This window comes from Phycodurus eques, chromosome 11 (genome assembly GCF_024500275.1).
Source record: "Phycodurus eques isolate BA_2022a chromosome 11, UOR_Pequ_1.1, whole genome shotgun sequence".
Classification (NCBI taxonomy): Eukaryota; Metazoa; Chordata; class Actinopteri; order Syngnathiformes; family Syngnathidae; genus Phycodurus; species Phycodurus eques.
Window position 1 is genome coordinate 10888001 of NC_084535.1, and position 21047 is coordinate 10909047.

General features: G+C 40.7%; 2 protein-coding genes across 3 annotated transcripts in view; one reads left to right on the forward strand and one right to left on the reverse strand.

The window, feature by feature from the left end:
- The window catches only part of zcchc24 (zinc finger, CCHC domain containing 24), a 44506-nt gene extending 42268 nt beyond the window's left edge, over positions 1-2238 (reverse strand). The window contains exon 1 of the mRNA XM_061691025.1: positions 1748-2238. Coding sequence (XP_061547009.1) covers positions 1748-1990 — 243 coding nt within the window. The 5' untranslated portion in view covers positions 1991-2238. The remainder of the gene's footprint in view (positions 1-1747) is intronic.
- Positions 2239-3152: 914 nt separating this feature from the next.
- Positions 3153-18508, forward strand: LOC133409753 (annexin A11-like). Of its 2 annotated transcripts, none has more exons than XM_061690188.1 (15): positions 3153-3307; positions 9383-9676; positions 10034-10110; positions 10613-10960; positions 11043-11130; positions 13999-14093; positions 14378-14491; positions 15302-15392; positions 15747-15826; positions 15907-15963; positions 16043-16136; positions 16447-16542; positions 16965-17023; positions 17685-17807; positions 17906-18508. In XM_061690188.1, exons 2-15 carry the CDS (start codon positions 9385-9387, stop codon positions 17963-17965), a joined length of 1674 nt encoding a protein of 557 aa, XP_061546172.1. In that variant the 5' UTR covers positions 3153-3307; positions 9383-9384; the 3' UTR covers positions 17966-18508. The 2 variants fall into 2 exon arrangements, with proteins under 2 accessions (XP_061546172.1, XP_061546173.1); XM_061690189.1 differs by having other exon boundaries at positions 3159-3307; positions 10760-10960.
- The last annotated feature ends 2539 nt before the right edge of the window (positions 18509-21047 follow it).

A 21047-nucleotide genomic window follows, 5' to 3' on the forward strand; every position in this document is an offset into this window, starting at 1 on the left:
TCTGTTAATTTATTTCTTAGGTGAGCCAATATTTCGTGAGAGTGTTTGATGGATCGAGCACGTTTGGATCGAGATTTTGGTGATGGATATGTACATCAGCCGCTACAAAAGCCAGTAAATAATGTCCCGTGGAACCAAGCGAGATAAGATAAGATAAGATCATTGTTTTACCAGATTTAGGATCGTGGTGTCGGCACATCAGGGGGCAATCACACTTTGTTGTTTTTAAACCGGAGCTGTTGTGCCTGGTGGGTGACCTGAGTTAGCATAAAACTGCAGGACGTTACAAAGGAAACTGCTATTGGTTAGGGTTAATGTAGCCTGGAAATAAAAACAGAAAGATTGTAACAATTTATTGCATAAGCATCCGTCTTTTTGAATTGGGTCTAGGTTACATGGACGTAAAACTAAGCTACATGGGAGTAAAACTATCAACAGACAGAACGATACATCTAGTTGAGCACTTTTGTGTCTTGAAAACAACTACATTACTCATCTCATCATCAATTCTCTGTGGTTGTTTATTTAGCTTGGCGTAATCGGCATAGAAAGTTGCAAAATCCCCCGTGCCCCTCAAGTGTTTCCAGCCTGTATGCGTGCTCGCTCACTTTGAGAAACACGTTATTCTCATGTGGATTGAATTGCATTACACAATTGCATGCACACCCATTCTTCAGAGGACTGTTTCATGTTCAGTGACGTCTATAGCTATTACCATAATAAAGAACACGAGCACATCTACTTTGAGTGTTAAAACTGCGGTGTAATAAACACACTAGGAATATAAGCACTGAGTGTGCCTAGTGGTGTGTGTGCAGTGTGCACAGTTTGTAGTATCAGGTTTGCGCCCTGCATACATTAGCGGCATATTTGTCCCTAAAATTACACAGCGCTTCAAAAATAGACAATACGCAAACACGAGTTGATTTTGTGTTTGCACGACTCGGTCTATTTGAAGAGGTCAGAAAAAGACAAGTGTGGCCTGCCCAGCCTGCCTGTCACAGTAGTCCAAATTCATTTAACCTAAGGCAAGGCACTTTGGGCCAAGTCTCAGTTAGTCTCCGTGTTTTTCGTGCAAAATGCCAGTAACGGGTTTGAGTTGTGACACCAAATTAATTGGGATTTGTTTCCTGTTTGAAACTTGGATGTACTTGAGACTTGGATAAAATGACTTAAGACATGGGTGGGCAATCTACGGCCTGCGGGCCATATACGACCCATGAGGGGATTTAGTTTGGCCCGCCCTGCAATTATGCAAATTAATGAAACCTCTGAAGCACATTTAACCCACAAATTCGAGATAAACAGAATACTAAACATTGATCTGATTGTTTCATCATATTTTTTTTCAGCAATTTAGTATGGTCTTTTGGTTTCCCACCACCACTTTCTTAATTCGTCGTTGACACTTCGAACAAAATCTGCATACTTTAAATAGTATATATGCAAAAGTCATCATTTCACAGCGTGCATTTGAGGAGTCAAAAGGCTGTAGGTAATTTTCTGAATGGAATTTCAAACTTGAGGGTGAGTTAATTATAATAGGAATTCTAATTCTCGTTGGATAATGTTGCGAAAACTTCCTAACAACACCCCCAAAACGGCTGGCTGCAGTCATGGTCCATATGAAAATGATCACAGCGGGTGTATCCTACCAGAATAGTCCGTGCACTAAGATTCCACGCATGTATCCAACTCGGTTACTTGAAACAGACACAAAATGAAGACTGTTACACATATATGTCACCTCATTGCGCTGCAGCTGAAAGAAGTTGTTGAGATAGTTGGAGTTGAGGGAAGAGCTCAATTCGGCCGAGGCAGGACTCTTGCTGAAGTTGAGATCCGGGTGGGAAGAGTTGGGTTCGGGTCTGAAGGCGTCAAAGGCGCTGGTCTGGTGGTGGGGGTCTTGCAAGGAGAGATAGACCCAGTTGAGGAGTTGCGCAGGCTGGTACACGGAGGCACTCGTGTCTATGGCAGACAATAAGCTCATCTTCAATCCAAAGGGCTGAACTCGACTTGCCGCCGCGTATACTTTCAATGGAACTCGTTTCTTGGTGATTTTTTTTTTTCCCCCCTCGGGGCGAGAAGTCGAGTCCTCCTTTTTGATCCCGAAAAAAAAGAGCCCTTGTACGCTCCTCACGCCCGGAGCCTGGCCCCAGTTAAGTCTTAGTCAAAAGTCATAGTGCTAACATGTCAGTATAAAAAGTTCCCCCCCTGCTCCCCATGGTCGCTACTGCCTTTATTGCAGCGGGGCCGAGAGAGCCGCTTTGAATATTAAATGAGGACGCCGCCGAGTCCGCAGATGACGTTGGCCAATCAGCGCTCGGGGCTCATGAATATTCATGTTGGCGTTTCGAGTCAAATCCTTCCTCGGCCAAATCTGTTCTTGGAATCCCACAACCACCACCACCACCAAATTAAGTTATCACACTAGCGAGCAAGCTTACTTGCAGTTGTTTTTAAAAGTCATTCACTGCCAATGACGGCTATTGAATTGAAATATCCATGTCAACGTGAAGAACCTGCAGTGAATGAGTCAAAGATTTCAAGTTAAAATTCACGACGATGGGATTTTATCTGTGAAGGGTGTTTTTTGTTGTTGTTTTGGTTTTCAAACTTCCCGTTAAAATACAGTCCCCAATTTTGACGGATATCAAAACAAAACGATAAATTCTGTATCTTAGTGACTTTTAACTTACATAAACCCGCTGAATCAGCCAGACGTTAAAGCCTTCCCAATGGCTCCCCCTAGTGGCGTATTTCATCGACCATACAGTACTGGACCGTACAGTACAAATGAAACCATGTAACTTTCACTTTTAATAATAATACAACGCTTTTCAACTCAATTTTGAAAAGCATAGTATTTAGTGACTCTGACAATTAAAGTTACTCGCCCTTTACGACGTAAACAACTGTTGTTTGATTCGCTTTTATGTGTGGTTATCTTCTACAGGCGGTGCTAAGTTTTAGGAAGCAACACTATTGTGTCAAAATCACGTCGTGGAACATTACTATGCGCGACCGTGTCATATTTCACATGCCTAATTACCATTTACGTATGCACGCCGTGAGTGGAAAAAAAAAACGCGTTGTTTATTGTGTTTGTCGTTGCCACGTTATGACAGCGGCGTGACAGGCAGCACAAGTGTGACACAACGATGGATGGGCGGGTCTTCTGCTCAAGATGGAAACCGTCTTGAGTGACCCACCCACACCCGCTGTAAGCCTGAAACGTCGAAACGCACACCAGCAGCAAGACGACTCGGCGGCGAGCACCAAGAAGAAGAACGCTAACAGGCCCCAAGTAAGTCCCCAATTCCAATTCTTACATTTGGTTTAGGACAATGGCTTCGAAATACTAACAGACAAGTTATCTCTGGAGAGTTGGCGACTATTTTTGTGAGTCGTTTGGCGGTGTAACGTTACCATTTTTCTTTTTAATGTACCCTCCTCGCTACCTCGACCACTGCATGTTTATCTTTAGCTGAACTTAAACACTGTACGGCTAAACTGAGCCTTAGCTCTTTTTTTCGTCAGCGTCTTCTACTGAAGACGTCTAACTGTGTGGTGACGATATAATTTAGTAAAATCTCAAGTCATTTATTTTAGCCCGAGGCACAGTTGGGCTAGCGCGACCAAGCTTATCTGCTGTGTGTTTAAGTTAGCCATTGTCAGTTTATTTCCTCGCTTATGACCACAATAAAATGGGAGGCTCCAATAAGGACGTTGCACTATTCTGTGGTATTAACAGGACTGCAGTTTTGTCCCCTTTATTTTTACACTTACGTGTCAATACACTACTGTTGTACTATCGTTTGCAACTACTCAATGTGGGAATGTGATTTGTAGTGGTCAAAATGGTGTATTTCACATAAAGACATATATACACATTTAGATGGCTTTCCTCCGTGCTTATTTTTAACGTTTGTCCAGTTGAAAACAGAAAAGACCTGTGTATGCTGCTTGTAAGTCCAGTGATGTCATACACGGAACAAGCAGACCTTTATACAATAGTTAAAGTTCCGTACTTTTCAAGGAAGGTAACTGTATGGAATCAGATTTGTGCCGAAAAGATTCACACAAAACGTTTTAACTCGCAAACGCAATTGACGACTTTAACGTTTCAGTTTTTTCTTACGTTTTTGTTTTTTTTCCGATTACGTTTCAGTTGTTTTCGTTATTTCTCTTAGGTTTTTTAAAAACATTTTTCGCTTACATTTTAGGTTTTTTTTTCATTTCCTTTTTCAAGTTTTACGTTCGTTTTTTTTCGCTGACTTTTGGCAGAAACCTCTTGGGTGGGAGGGCTTTATGAGGAATGCGTCCTCATTGGCTAATTTGTTTTGAGTGACAGCTAATGCCCCTGGATGTGATTATTTTTATTTTTTTTAATTAAAAAAAAAATTTCCCGCATCACAGTGAGCAGCAGAGCCAACGTTAAGAATCCAAGATTCAATTTTCGATCACCTTAAAGAAGTGTAAGTATCTATCGTATATGTTGTCAATGCTGTACTAGGAAGAAGTGATGTTGTAACATTATGCTAGTAACATGTTAGAACTGCACAGCCACAGTTTATTAACAATTTAGACGCTAAATATTGTTAGCTATATTGCTAACGTTAGCTACCAAACTAACCCGTCCGTACTCTACACTATATGGCCACTGGCGACATTTCTTTATCATCTTATGATGATTACATTACTATCAACGTCAGTGAAAAAAAAACAGAAACGTAAAACTGAAACCGTAAACGAAAAAAACTGAAACGTAAGCGAGGAAAAAACAAAAACGTAAGCGAAAAAAATTAAAAGCAAACGCAAAAGCCGTCATTGCGTTTGCGTTTTAAAATGTTTTGTGTGAATCTTTTTGGCACAAATCCGATTCCATGTAAATGCAGAAAAGAAAAGCCTGCAAGAAACATCCCTGACATAAGATGAGTGAAGGATACAAAAATATCCTTTGGAGAATTATCTCCCTCCCTGGATCCTGTAGTGCTAGTATAGTGCTGTAGTTAACACTTCTAGCCTTGGGGGAAGGTTTAAGAGGTATCTATCTATCTATCTATCCATCTATCCATCCATCCATTGGCGCTATATACCTACTGGGGGCGTGTCTTTAACGTCCTCTTTCATGCGCGCCCTTCCGGCTTTAACATCCGCATGATGTCTTCAGTCAGGTCCGCCTTTCCTCTATATAAGCAGCAGGTCAGCAGGAAATGCTCCGTCAGTCAGTCAAGTGGAGCGCTCATCACACAACAACATTTACAGATTTTGGAACTCAGTGCACACATAAGGCATTATAAGGTGCCCTGTCCATTTTGGAGAAAAAATTCGAATTTTAAGTGCGCCTTATGGTCGTGAAAATACGGTAATGTGATGTTACACAGTTGGTTGCTTTCATACTAAAGGCTTTTGTACCGTCAAGGGCTTGGCAAGACTGCGGACTTTGATGTGCACGGTTAGTGGTTGCACCAGCCATCTTCGCACCATTTTTGTGCTATTTTAATCATCCATCCATCCAATTACCATACTGCTTATCCTCACTAGGATCGCAGGTGTGCCGGCGCCCATCTCAGTCGACTCTGGGCGAGAAGCAGGACACACCCCGAACTCGGCGCCAGCCAATCGCAGGGCACATATAGACAAACGAATCATTTCACACTCACATGCAGACCTTTGGGCAATTTAGAGTCTTCAATCCCACCTACCATGCATGTTTTTGAATGTGGGAGGAAACCAGAGAAAACCCACACAGACACGGAGAGAACATGCAAACTCCACACATGCGAGGCCGGGGTCCTCAGGACTGTGAGGCAGATGTGCTAACCAGTCGGGCACCATGATACCTGCCATTTTAGTCAATGACTGAATGCCTAATAAATTTGCCACTTTCTAGCATATTAAATAAGCAATTGAACAAAATTTTGGGCTTGACGTTGTTGGTCTTGAGTGTGCAGCAGTATATGACAGTAGTATAAGGTATATTAAAAAAATAATAAAAAGCAGTGTTTGGAAAATAGAACCCTGAAAAAGTTGTCATTTTGGAAGTGGGGTCTTCCGCCCGAAAACAACGATGTATAAAATATGAGTAAATACTGCTACTTTATAACTAGAGTAAATTATTTGCCACATCGGCGGCAATGCAGTGACATTTTTCCCCACTTCTGCCTCTGAAAATCTATCGATTTTGGCAATGAAAAAGGGGTGTTCCAAAGGCAATTTGTTATTTACTAATTGCTCCAAAACAGATTATTATTGAAAATGACTGCCAGCTTCATATTTTTGAGAAAAATATGCATAGAGAATTTTTTAGTGAAATGAAGGCCATCTAGACGCTATAGGTCCTTTGAATTAAAGACTGAAAATCATGAGTGTGAAAGGATGTTTGTCTGTAAATCCTGGCGACCATTCCTGGGTGTACCCTGCCTGTCACCTAAAGTCAGTTGGTATAGGTGCACCCGCTACCCGATTGAGGGCAAGCGGTATAGAAAATGGATGCTTGAAATAATGCTTTTAACAGTAACATTTCTGAAAATAGCATGAATAGGAATTAGGCAAAAAATCCAATACAAGCATAGCTTGGTGTGGTCTGAGAAGAAAAGCATATTTCCACATTTCTCTGTCTATGTATTTAAAGTTTACCCGAGAGAAGTGTAGTGCACTTTTGTTTTATGCGTTTCTTTCCAATGTTTGGTCCTGGAATTGGTTGAGTTACAATACTGTGCAAACTCACAAGTTTCTGTTCCAGGATGCTGGCCGACCTCAAATTTATTCGCATTTAGAAACAGTTTTTACCCATAGGAAATAAAAGTACCAGCAATTCATTGCAGAGTAAACTGTCCCCATCATAAAACCTTAATTAACTGTACAGACTTTTTTTAAAGTGTTATTTTAACATTCTTGGCTGAGATACAAATTTCAAAAATAACCCTGTTATATGAAAATGTTAAAACAATAAAATACCCGGTACTCTTAACTTAAATGACGAGGACTCACGGTAAAAACAGTAAAACACTTAACCTTAATAACAAATGATAACAAGTACAGTACATACATGCAAATCAGTCGCCTTTTGGCGAAATACGCCGTTTTGAACTCAAAATAGACCATTTATGTAAATCGTATAGATCTGATGAGTTTTTCCTGGGGTTGGGGTTTGCAGTCGCCGTCACTGACGTCATAGACTGTTTCGTACTCCTTGAACGCTGGCAGCTAGATCCATTCCACATATCCACACACATATGTAATTGTGAATATTACTTCACGGCGGACTAATATGCGGCCTGAGGTTCCGCCTGTGCGGTCGAAGTCACAGGAGTCGACGAGATCAGAAAAAAAACACTTCCGCCGCTTCTGCTGTTAAGAAGTAACGGTACTTTTACTCCGTTACAATGATCTAGATGTCTCTCGCTACTTTTATTTCTCAATTATTGCTTATTTATCAACTATTTCGTGCGCGAGACTACGACTTCCGCATCGGGCGCTGTTTGCGTCATCCAGTTTAAGCGCTAGTGACGTTTAAGTCGAGTTCACCAATCAAAGGACACAAGAAAGTCACATGACCTCACACGACGTCTTCCATTGGGCTTCCCGGACATAGGTATTCACACGAGATAAGCCTGCCCCGCTGATCATCATGTGTACGTGGGGGCCATGTTGGGAAGGTCGTCGTCACCATGAAGGCAACGGCACGCTACTCGTTTACATTTAGACGAACAAAAAACAACAGCTTTCATGTATTATAGTATTTGTCTGGCACCATCTGCCCAAACGTGGATATTTCAGCTCAACTTATAACTTGAGAAAACACCGTACAGTAAATAGCAGACATATTTTTTTTTTTTTTTTTTTTTTTTTTTTAACTGTGCATACACACGTACAGTAACATGAGAATTTGTACATTCACATTTTATTTTGTATTTTTTTATTTTTTTTATTATTATTGATGTTCATGCTGTGGTTAAAAAAAAATCTGAAGTTACTCACTATTTACTCAGTACTTGAGTAATAATTTCATTGCGTACTTTTCACTCTTACTCAAGTAATTTTTTTGGAGGACTACTTACTTTTACCTTGAGTCACGTTATTGTCAAGTAACAGTATTCTTACATGAGGGGAATATTTGGCTACTCTACCCACCTCTGAAGCGGACATCCTCTATTGCTACTCTTACGTTTAAGCAACATTTTTGCTCATCAGATCAGCCAGTGTGGTATTTGTCGCGCTGGTCTTTTGTATTTTCGCATTGAGGTGCTGCGGGTCAGAGCCCTGGTTGTGGTCCCAAGTGGAACCGCAAAGCACACGTAACATCGGCGGCAAGAGCTGATCCGCTAGTACATTTTGTATTAATTAGGAAACGCGGCTACAATTATCTAATTAGTTTACTGATTTTAAATGTATTAAGCGACAGAGCGCTGTTAAGGATTATGTCACAACACAGAATTAACTAACTTCAAATTCAGATATGGCCAATAAAAACATAAAAATATTGTACTTAATATTTTCCTGGAGGACTCATTTGGGATTAGCCTTTGAAGTTGGTAAAACAGACAATGATTTTTGTCAATTCTTTTCCAGAATGAGATTGCTTAAACAAGAGGATGTTATTCATGTGGCAAAGCTTGAAGCAGGCATCAGGTCTAGGTGGAGATGGGCCTGTCTCAAATTGGAGGCCAGAACAAAAAAGCAAAGAAATGAGGCAAATAAAATTTTAATGTACTTGAGCGGTGTAAATAAGTTTTTCTGCGTGAAGATTATTTTTTTTGCCTTATTGTACAGTACACCCTGAACTGGTCGCCAGCCAATCGCAGGGGACATATAAACAAACAACCATTCGCGCACACATTCACACCTAAGGGCAATTTAGGGTCTTCAATCTATCTACCGTGGATGTTTTTGGATGTGGGAGGAAACCGGAGTGCCCGGAGAAAACCCACGCAGACACGGGGAAAACATGCAAACTCCACACAGGCGGGGTCAGGATTTGAACCCCGGTCCTCAGAACTGTGAGGCAGATGTGCTAACCAGTCGACTACTGAGTGTACCACCACCATATAATTTTATATGGTGGTGGTACACTTAGGCAGTTGTTTTGAAATGTATGTCAATCATATGGTTGTGGTAATGCTCAAAATTAAGTGGTTTTCCCAGGGGAAGTGGGTTGGAGCCTTCACGATAAGAACTGGCCCCTCTGAGCCGAACAAATTATCAAATAAAAGTAAAGCCTTTTTTTTTTTTTTTTTTTTTTTTTTTTTTTTTTTTTTTTATATTTGAAACTTAGGAGAATTCAAATATAGTCTTGAGACCAAGAACATAAAGAAGAACATTAACATATAATATTCCGACTCTCTAATTCACTTAATGTGTTCTTTTGTCTTTGAAGCCATGAGCTACCCTGGATACCCTCCTCAGGCCGGTGGATACCCACCACAACCTGGTGCTTACCCACCCCAAGCAGGTGCCTACCCTCCTCAGCCTGGTGCCTACCCACCCCAGGCGGGAGGCTACCCACCCCAGGCGGGAGGCTACCCACCCCAGGCGGGAGGCTACCCGCCCCAGGCCGGAGGCTACCCGCTCCAGGCAGGAGGCTACCCGCCCCAGCCGGGGGGCTACCCGCCCCAGGCGGGAGGCTACCACCCACCCCAGGCGGGAGGCTATCCACCGGCACCTCCGCAAGGTAAGGCAAGGGCGGGGAACTGACTGCTCGCCACACAATTCTACCCCAAATTTTTTTTTTTTTTTTTCAAAATAGCCAGCAGGACGTTTTTTTCCTACACTTTCCCAAAGCAAACAAACCTCTCCTGTTGCTAAGAGACACAAGTAGCACAGTCTTCTTTTACTCCTGCTGTCTTTCACTTCTACAGTGCTCCCATTCTGAGTTAAACACACTGTCTCACACATGTTGACAAGTCGGAAAGTTCCAGCAAGAGGAGTCATTTCTCCATTTATTGTTCCAATCTAATATTGTTCATTTTTAGGTTTTCAGCAGCCAGTGCAATGTAGGTAACAGTTGAATGTTTGTTTTGTGCTGCAGGCAGCTGGGGAGGTGGGCCAGCTGGCGGGTATCCCTCCATAGGTGTGGACAACCTCACCAACCCCGGATATGGCATGGTAAGTTTACATTATTAAGAAAGGCTCCTACATCTTAAAAACGTGTTTTAATATGTATGTAATGCTACATGATGAGATGATTGCATTGAGCATTGCAGTTAGAATGAATTGTGCAGCCATAACTGGACTATTACGTCCTGACACTTTACGGTAAGTCTGTTCTTGAAGTTTGCATCCTACAAAGAAAACCTCAGCATTGCTTTTTTGTATTAGTTAGCTCATCTTTCTCGCTTTCTTGCATGAGAAGAATAAACATCAACATCATGAAATTATCATCCATACCTCGCAAGCTTGCCCATGTTGTGCAATTTTTAATCCTTTCTCTTTTCTGATTCTTTTTCCTGTTTGTATTTGTGATGTAAGAATTCCTGTTTCACTGCATAGCATGGCCACACTTTGCTTGGATACATGTCATAAGCATTTACATATTGAGTAGTAGTAGTAGTACGTCATTTATGCATCTTCGCCCATATTATGGAATGCCAATCTTTCCAAATTACAGGCCAACCAGATGTGCCAAGGCATAGGGTGTTTTTCTCCAAACCCATCCATGTACGCCCATGCCCCAGGGGGGTACCTGGCTTTCTATCCACCAGGCGGGTACGGTGTCCTTATCCCTAACCAACAGTCATATGGCCTGTACCCACAGCCAGGAGGAAACATGCCCCAAGGCCCAGGGATGGGATACCCTGGCCACCCTATGCCCGGTTACCCTCGTGCACCATCTCCCAACCCCACTGGGTATGGAGCAGCACCGGCACCTATGCCAGGATACCCAAAGGTCCCTTCTCCGAATCCATCGACGCAAGCCTATGGAGGCGGAGCCATGCCAATAGCCCCACCTGTCAATGTAAGAACCAACACGTTTCAAAGAAAATTTACCATGAAACATTGGAAAAAGATGACCTTTTGTTGCACTTGTGTGATCACAGAAAGGCTTCAGAGGGACAATCAAGGACTTTCCTGGAGCGGACCCACTCAAAGATGTGGAGGTCCTGAGGAAGGCCATGAAGGGCTTTGGTAAGTGACTGACAACTCCATTTTCCTACCTTGTTGCTCGGATCTTTTTGTGAAGCTGCTTTATGCCGGTCAAACCCATACTCAAATATTTTCATGGTATTTGACTGGATGCAAATCGTGTCGCAACAGATTTGGGATCTCGCTTGTGTATTAGGCTATTCTACGGTCCCGGGACAGGCACTTACATCTGTTGAATGGCCCTGTTCTGTTGAAAGCAATTGTCGCTGTCCTACGTATAATTTATATTGTACCGAATGCTAGCGCTGGCGTTGTGTGTCTTATAATATGGCAATATCCCGCTTTACTGGGTTCTGTATAACAGGTACAGGTGAATTTTGTTAGATTTGTGAAAAGATTGGAAAATGTAGACATTGCGTAGTATGTCTGAGCTTTCCTTTAAACGAAGACCAACACCAGCCTTCATCCAGAGAACCCACAAAATTAGAGCCACAACAGATAACCCGCCATTTATCCGCTTCTGGTTTTTACTCAGAACCCGGCGAAGAACCTGTTATTTCTGCCAACTGTGTGCACTTTACACAGCAACTCGGCTCCGTGTGATTGCATAATTAGATGTGTGATGATGCCAGCCTCTGTTGTGACATATAAACACTTGTCTGACAGCAATAATTGTTTTCAACAGAACCGGTTGGAAAAGTGAGTCTCTGGTAGGGGTTGAGTCAACTAATCGACTTTACCACTGCACCACGACGACCATTGCTTGAAGTCAAATAATCGCCTATCAGGTGTTTTTGCATTAACAACATGGATGCCTCGCTCAAATTAACACGTGGTCAGTCGGCGCAGCAAACTTTACAGCGGTGCCTCAAGTGTGTGGAAATATTTTACTAAAAATTTGAGAAGTGGTAGTACGGTCACTTTCAAAAAATGAAAGTTGATCCTCAAATATAACAAAAGCACAAGTGCCATGAAGAACCATCTGAAATGGCATCTGCTAATGCTAGGTGACAAACAGCCTGGATCCTCACGTCAGCTAATTCACCAAATGCCCTCCTGCAACAGTGAAAATATACTGTCGCATCTGCTTAGACAATCCAAAGACAAGCTGTGGGTGATCAATAATCTCTTTATTGTGAAAATGAATGGTTAATGTTGCCAATAACCAGTGTTTCGCTCAAACCTTCATTCCGCAGACATACGGCGAGCTCTTCTTCCTCTTTCCCGTCACCCCTCCTCAATTCACCCATCTAATCACAAATCACACTCTGGCCTTCATGGTCTCACAGACACACAGATCTTATAAAAGTCTTGCAACAATCCATGTAAATTGTAACACAACAATGAACGAGTCGGTGGATGGGGCTAGTGCAACTGAGGAGAGCGGCGAAAGTGAGTCACCTTGTTTAAAATCAAAAGGAGTTAACAAGTGCAAAAAATATCAATGACGTCATCGATTACTTGACATTGACTCAACTTTCCTCACCTTAGTGTCGACTACAAAAAAGTCGTTCGACCCAGACTGTCTCGTGTTAAACTTTGCACTCCTGTCTAAAGTTTCCTTAACCACAGGTGTCCTCCCACCTCTTTTACAGCTGTGTTACTGCATCTGGAAGGGGTAACATTTTCAGGTTGACTTTGTCCCCCACTTTTACAAGAAGTATAAAAGCGGCTATTATTCTTTTGTTTTGTTATTGAACATGTTAAAGAACATGTAACACAAGCTATAATAGAAAGTCAAAGAAAACTTGGAAGAAAAGAATATCGATAGATATTGAGCACAGTTTACGTTCTAAGGAGTAGGAAGAAGTAAAAAAAAATAATAATAATTATCTAGTCATACCTGAACATTTCTTCAATTAAACCACAAAAAAACTGCGAATTGTTTTGGGCAATAAAGAAGAGGATTAAATTGCTGTTAAAAATACCTGGAGTCACTCTCTTTAAAAACCAAAGACCAAGTCTGAAACCTTAGTGTACTGATAGATTCCAACCCGACTTTCAACAGTCGTATCAAATCAATTACTAAAACTGCCTTCTACCTTCTGAAGAACATATCCAGAGTGAAGGCTTGCATGTGCCAAGCAGACCAGGAGAAGGTCATCCATGCTTTTATCTCAAGTAGACTTGACTATTGTAATGGTCTTCTGACTGGACTCCCCAAAAAGAGCATTAAACAGCTGCAACTCATTCAGAATGTTGCAGCTCGGGTTCTGACCAAAAGAAAGAGGTCAGAGCATATTACTCCAATTCTAAAGTCTTTACACTGGCTCCCAGTCAGCTTTAGAATAGATTTTAAAGTTCTGCTACTGGTCTATAAATCACAAAATGGTTTAGGTCCTGAATACATGAAAGAAATGCTAATGATATGTAAACTCAGTAGGGCTCTGAGATCGACAGACTCAGGTCAAATCATGGAGCACAGAGTCCAAAGCAAACATGTTGAAGCAGCATTTAGCTTTTATGCTGCACACAAATGGAATAAGTTGCCAACAGAAGTGACGTCAGCCCCAAGGGTGAATATGTTTAAGTCCAGGTTAAAAATTGTTCTTTTTTTCTCATGCTTTTTAGAGCATTTCCACTTTGAAATGATATTTCTTGCACTGTACACTGTTTTAATTGCACTTTTAGTTTTATTTTTTCTCTTTGTTTTAAATGTTTAAAAGCTGTTTTTTTCTTCCTTTTTAAATGCTTTTAATCATGTAAAGCACATTGTGTTACCTTATGTATGTAATGCGCTGTATAAATAAATTTGCTTTGCTTACCCCTAATTGATACAGTACATAACAGTATTCGTTTAGCATGAATATGGATTGTTATTAAATGTCATTTAAATGTATTTATGTATTCATTTATATCTGGGTAATCAACTCAAGCGCTAGCTGACATTGTGTACTTTTGTGTGTGCAGGAACTGATGAGCAGGCCATCATTGACTTGCTGGGGAGTCGCTCCAACAAGCAGCGTGTTCCTCTGCTCCGTGCCTACAAAACATCTTATGGGAAGGTAAACCTATGTTTATTCTTAATGCTAATTTAGTGTGGCCACGGCTGCCTGTTTCTATAATGAGAAAATCCACAGTTTTTAAAATAGTGCAGGTGTTTAAACAGCGTTCTCCATATAGAAAGTCAAGCGTAGGCTTAGCCTGTGTTGACAAGCGGATGACAGGTGCTGCCAGCAAAATGGAAAGAGGGTTGGAGGACACACTCAGAGCTCATTATAGTTTGTTTTCCATAGCTCTAGTAATTGATGAATGACTTCAGTTATTCCAAGCTTGTTTCCATTTTCAGGATCTGATTAAGGACCTCCACTCTGAACTGTCAGGCGACTTTAGGAAGCTGGTCATGGCCTTGTTGAAGAGCCCGGCTCAGTTTGATGCCTCCGAGATCCATAATGCCATCAAGGTAAACACTCCCACCCTAAGGCTTTATCAATCCACAGTATATATTCAATACATATTATTTCAGATGACCAAACAAGCAATGGCAAAGTGGAGGGCTTTTATTTATTTATTTTATTTTATTTTATTTATTTATTTCGAATATATAATGTATTTATTTTTGGTTTTTAAATGAAATTAAGCCTTTGGGAGAACCAACCCCGAAAAAGCTTATTGGTGGTATATCCCCGCTTATTCAAGAATTTTTTTTGACAAAATTTGTATTTATTTTTTTCAATGCAGTTCTAATGCTTGTCAATTATTTGTGGATTTTCTTATCCCTCACGAACAGCGGGAGTCCACTGCATATGTTAGCATTAAGCTTGCAGTCTGTTCTTAAGGCAACATTGTTTGGTGATCTGTGTTTGATGTTTAGTTTGACAGTAAACTTCAACTGGGAGTGGCATTAAACAGCATAAAGCCTTAATTGTTTACTATTTGTCAAACTGTGAGTTCACTCGCACCATGCAGCGCTCGTATCTCAAGTTTGCGTTTACAAGTCAAAGGCTGTATTAAATTAGCTAGAGATGTTTATATTACCTTGTCGGCAAAGTTAGTCGTGCTGTTGTGTAAAATTTCGTATCTCAGGGCAACACTGTAAATGGAATTTTTTTGCTTCTATAATTTTCAAAGAATCTAGCAATGGCATGAAATGAAAGTATTTTGGGAAATGGCTTCTGTTGTCAGTTTGAATAATGATTTCTTACTAGACAGGAAGACTGTGCTCCGACAAAGCCACAGGATGAGATTATATTTTGCCACGTGTTTCCCGCAGGGTGCTGGAACCGATGAAGCCTGTCTGATAGAGATCCTGTCGTCTCGTTCCAACGCCGAAATCAAGGAGATAGCTCGTCTTTACAAAACAGGTGAGACCCTTTGAGCCGGCAGGTTTACGACCAATTGCCATGTTCACAGTTTGATTGATATTGTCAAAATCCAGGTGTGTGCGTGTTGACAGGAGGCAGACATTCAGACAAATCGAGATATACTTCCTTGAAAAGATCAGTTGTGGTCCTTTGCTACACTGTAAACTCCAAAGTCGAATCCTCCTTAAAATAATAAGATATGGCAAATGTTTGCTCCAGCGGTAGTCGTTTTATTTGATTTAATTGTTTGGGACTAAAACTGACAAATTTTCGAGGCACAGTTGAATAGTGATCGTACAAGCAAATATTCTACAATCAGTTGGTCGTGTGGTTCACTTCATCGCCTCAATTTAGAATTCAAGAAGTCTATGGAGGATGCCATCAGCAGTGACACCTCAGGACACTTCCGTAGACTCCTGATCTCTCTTGCACAGGTACAACAATGAAACTTTTGAATGAAAATATTTCTCTGCAACTGCAGGGAGACTTAATCGGGTTTCCCCCCCCCCCATAGGGTAATCGTGATGAAAGACCAAATGTCGACCTTTCACTGGCCAAGCAAGACGCTCAGGTACAATCTGATTTATACAAATTCATAACCATTTTGTCTATCGTCATGCATGTACATACATTTGCCGCTCTCCTCCTAGGCCCTGTATGCCGCTGGGGAGAACAAGCTTGGGACGGATGAGTCCAAATTTAACGCCATCCTATGCGCCAGGAGTAAAGGCCATCTCAAGACAGGTAGGCACTAAAGTAAACACAAGGGATGTCAATGTCTTCAGTTTAAAATGTTTTCTTTTCACTGCACCAACGATGACCATGTGTTCCGGTCGTGTTTTTTTTTAAATAACTCTTGGCTATGTATGCATATTTATTTATATTTCATGTTTAAACTCAATTCATATGTCAATTTTATTTAATATATCATGCTAATAGCGATAACCGTGAGCCTTTTGGTCACTATAATGGTGATATTAAATTTTTTTTTTTTTATTTTATTTAAAAATACCTTTTCATCTCAAGTCTCAATTTATTTTTGTGTTGCATGTAGTTTTTATGGAGTACCAGAAGATGTGTGGCAGGGATATCGAGAAAAGCATCAGCAGGGAGATGTCAGGAGATCTGGAGAGTGGCATGTTGGCTGTGGGTAAGAGGGGAAGAAAAAAAAACATCAAGTGTTGTCATCCTGCCCACATTGTGTTATGAACACAGATTTGTTTTGCATAACCAGTTAATGACATGTTTAGTATGTGTACACTGAATCATGGATGCAGCATTTATGTGTAAAATATTTTCCAGATGATTGATGCCCTGTTTGTTTCTTTCTTTTTTTACCATCAGGGTTATGGTACTGTACTACTGTTTCATTTGTATCAATCTACAGCAATTTTACCTTTTTTACAAATGGATTTTCATTGTGTGCACTGCAGTGTGCATGTTGCATGATATTCCAGTTTTGTTGTAATATATTTTAAGGTTGTTGTGTTTTCATCTTGTAATGATAGTTATTGTTCTCTTGCTATTAAATGGCAAGTATATAGTGTTAACAGTGTATGTTCTCTATTCCAGTGAAGTGTATTAAGAATACACCAGCCTACTTTGCTGAGCGGCTTTACAAGGCCATGAAGGTGAGGCATATTCTGAATGTACATGTATGTGTTTAGGGTTGCACGACTTTAGATTTTTAAAAATTTTTTAAATGTTATTTATTTTGTTTCCAGTGACGCTAATGTGATGAAAGTCTAGTTGACATTGACTAGTCAATCATGATATGAATGATCTTTTGTCACTGCAATACTATTGTTAAAAAAAAAAACACGCTTAAATCAGGAATGTTTTGCAATCATCAATGTTCACCGACAATAGCCAACTATTGAGAGCGTACAGGCGGCTGTGTCTAGCCACTTGCATTACAACACGTCCTAAGTAGCGGTGGTAGGTGGTAAATTAGCTAGAGATGTTTGTTACCTTGTGTCAGCAAAGGTAGTCGTGCTGTTGTGTAAAAAACAATTCTGCCTAGCAGTAGACACATTGCACATTAGGTGTGTCCCAAACTTTGGACATTCTCTGTTGGCTCGCCGCCATCGTGCCAACTTATTTCTACACGGCGTGACGCCTGTGCCTGCAGTAACATTAGTCTGTGTGGAAAGATGAGCCCTGTGAAGCTTTGAGGGGGAGACTTTGCAGAAACGTATTTGTAATCGATTTATTCGAGCTATTCAATTAATCTTTTCAGCCATAGAATGTCACTATTTCACTCATTCTCATTACGTGCGTGCGTGTGCTTAGGGGGCTGGTACTAAAGACACCACTCTCATCCGAATCATGGTGTCCCGTTCTGAGGTCGACATGCTGGATATCCGCCAGGAATATGTGAGAAACTATGGCAAGTCACTGTACACGGACATCTCCGTAAGTATTATTACTGAGTTTGATCGGCAACCACCATGGATAAATGAAAACAAAGTAACCATGTTGGATACAAAAACAAGTTTCCAATCTCCTAACAGGGAGACACATCAGGAGACTACAAGAAGCTCCTTCTCAAGCTGTGTGGCGGCAGTGACTGAAGCGATCACATTTCATGTGCCTTCAATTGTAATCCGTTTTGGCTTTCTATTGTCACAGCAATATACACTATACACAAGCTGCAAAAATTCATGCCATGCCAGTGTCCTCTATGCAATGTTTACCATGCTGTAACCTCACATGGACACTTGGGATACAATAGCCACACAAAAGCTTTTATATTTTCTACATACTGAATATTTGAGTTAAACTAGGAGTTCCTATGCATTACATGTGAGAAAAAGCTTTATATTTTTAAAATATATATATTATAGATGTGCCTACATGGGCAGATATGTTATATCTGGTTCATCTGTCAAAAGTTTAATAATTTTCAACAATGCAGAATTTAAATGTGCCAAAAGTGCCACAACATATCACGCCATGCCATGTAATCTCGATAATTTAGTCAACTTTGACATTTTCCTTATCATTGTTGTGCTTTGTGGTTAAGGAGCTTGTGAATGTGGAGCGTCATATTTCAATTATTTGTCTGGAGTTTTATATTCACTCGTCTCAGAAAATAAACACTTGACGACTGACAACTTTGTGGCTTATCTAATCACTGACATCCAAATTACAATTTAAATTTAAATATCTTACTTGCATGCATAAATAAAACTGCAATTAATGTAATTAAAATCACATGCAAACTAAAGATGGGTACACTCATAGCAATTTTTAACATCTCAACAGATTTGTAAAATGGGAGAGAACCTACACATGATGAAAAATATGGCCACGTGTGTTCTTCCTACTCTTATAGTGTGTGTGTGTGTGTGTGTGTGGTGTACAGTGGACCCCCACATACTCACGGTTCAGCAACCGTAGAGTCACCCAGTCGCTGATTTGTATTTGCTTCAGAGCAACCTGGTGTTGACCACACATAAGGTTTTACGATTGTAAATATTGAACAGGTTTAATATTTAGGATTGTGACCCTGATCGTTTTCTCAGAAAATTAGGTAGGAAAATAACTATTAACACACCCCACATCACAGGATAGTTGCTCAGAGGCATCATTTAATTTGTACTTCGCTGACTTTGATTTCAAATGGAAGAAAAACGCTCCAAATCAATCCAACCCGATTATTGGAACGTGTACCCCTGTTTAAGCATTGACGCCACTCGCCTTGTTGACTCTACCAGCAGAGGGCAGCAAAACACTTAGGTCATGTTCGCCACAGTATTGCTCTACACCAGAGCATGGATACTGCCTGTGTACATCCTGTTATGTGAATTATTTTTGACATTCTTATCCATCCATCCATTTTCTATGGCGCTTGTGCTCTTTAGGTTGAGCTGCTGCCTATTCCAGCTGCCAGCCAGGCACAGAGCACATTTGGATAAACAACCATACACACATTGACACTTATGAACAGATTACAGTCTTCAATGAACATAATATGCATGATTTTTAATATGGGAGCAAGCCAGAGAGTGTGGAGAACATTCAAACGGCACACAGGAAAGCCGGGGCCAAGATTCGAACTTCAAAACTGTGAGGAAGACATGCTAACCACAAGTCCACTGTGTGATTAGGGAAACAAGTGGTTTCCTCAGGGCTTGCATTTGTGGCTGTGCCCTGTTGAGTTCCGTTAGCCTCACTTAGAATGCTGTTGACCACACTTTGCAGTGCACTCAACTGGCTATCGTTTAATCAGTAATCATGTGAAGAGAGGTGGAAGTTAATGGCATCCATAAAGCTGCTTGGGTTATGTTAAACAAATCTTGCATGTCTATGAGAACCCCTTTTCCCCCTGATGTCTTGGTGAATTTGGATGACTTAAGGGCATTATCTCCATCCTGAGATCATAATCAGTCATCATTTTAATCAGGGTAAGATGCCATCCCATCAGTTTTCAAGGCGATGAGTTGGTTCTACTTGTGTAATCAAATTTCCTTATGATCTGTGGATGCCCATCTGTTGCAGGTATCATACTGAAGTGTAATTTCCTCGTGTAAAATGTTAAAAACATTTTTTTAAAAAGATGTCTCATCTGATCCCTCAGGGAATGATGCTGAAGGACACCGACAACGTCCTTCCTTGTCATCGTGTCGGTAATATTATGACCCCCTTAAAACATAGCTAAACTCGCATCGTAGAAAATTAACTACACGCTAAATAAGCTCATGTTACAAGACCAAACCATGTGTGATGTCACGTGGGATGTCACCCAGAGTAAATCCACACAAGCACAGGGAGACCATGCAAACTCAGGACGATTTTCGATCCTGCGACCTCTCAATTGAGAAGCAGACGTACTTATCACTAGACCATCATGCAACCTGTGAGCAATACAAATGTACAATTAATGAAAATTAATTACATCCATAACTTTACCAAGCAGATGCTAGCTAAATACACTTAGGACACTTGACACACACAATAGCAGTCTTACCTATAAAATGTATGAGTATTTTTACCTAGTTGAATACGTGCAAAGAAAATTGTGTAGTTATGAATCATTAAGATATGGTGAAGAGGTTTCACACCATTTCGGTTTTCCTGCTTTATTTATTTTGAGGGGGGAGGGGGGGGGCATGGCTAAAACGGTGCCTAGTGACGCACTTCTGCTCAGACACGAGTCCCCCCCTCACCCAATATATAAGAACGAGTGACTTTGTTTACATCAGCCGTTGTCTGGCTCAATTGTGAGTTATACAGTAGTTGCAATTACTTGGCCCATTTCTACCACTTTAGCGTGCAGTTATCTGGCTAGCTGTAATTATTTTCACTTTACAGGGACTTTAAATGTCGCATGAAAAAATAATTTTAAATAACCAAAACTGAATGCAATCTTTATATGTATTCTATAAATAAGTTTTTAAAAAAGAATTATAAAAAAAAAACTTTTTTTTTTTTTTTTTTTTAAAAAGGATGGAACGTTAGAATTCAGGAATAGCTGACACATGCGTGATAAGTTAGCTTCATTTTGTTGTCAGTGTATTTGGACAATAAGCCTGCTAATAGGGAGACTCGCAAATCCGATGTGTCTACGAGGGTTTTCAGTTGAGTCTTTGATACGGACTGATATCAGCTGCCTCTTTGGGGCCCAACGACTAGTAAGGGGCACGATGTGAG

Coding starts and splice junctions, on each gene's coding strand:
- LOC133409753 (XM_061690188.1), top strand. CDS start 9,385: ATGAGCTACCCTGGATACCCTCCTCAGGCCGGTGGATACCCACCACAA. Junction 11,131..13,998: donor GAAGGCCATGAAGGGCTTTG/GTAAGTGACTGA, acceptor TTGTGTGTGCAG/GAACTGATGAGCAGGCCATC. Junction 16,543..16,964: donor GAGTGGCATGTTGGCTGTGG/GTAAGAGGGGAA, acceptor TCTCTATTCCAG/TGAAGTGTATTAAGAATACA.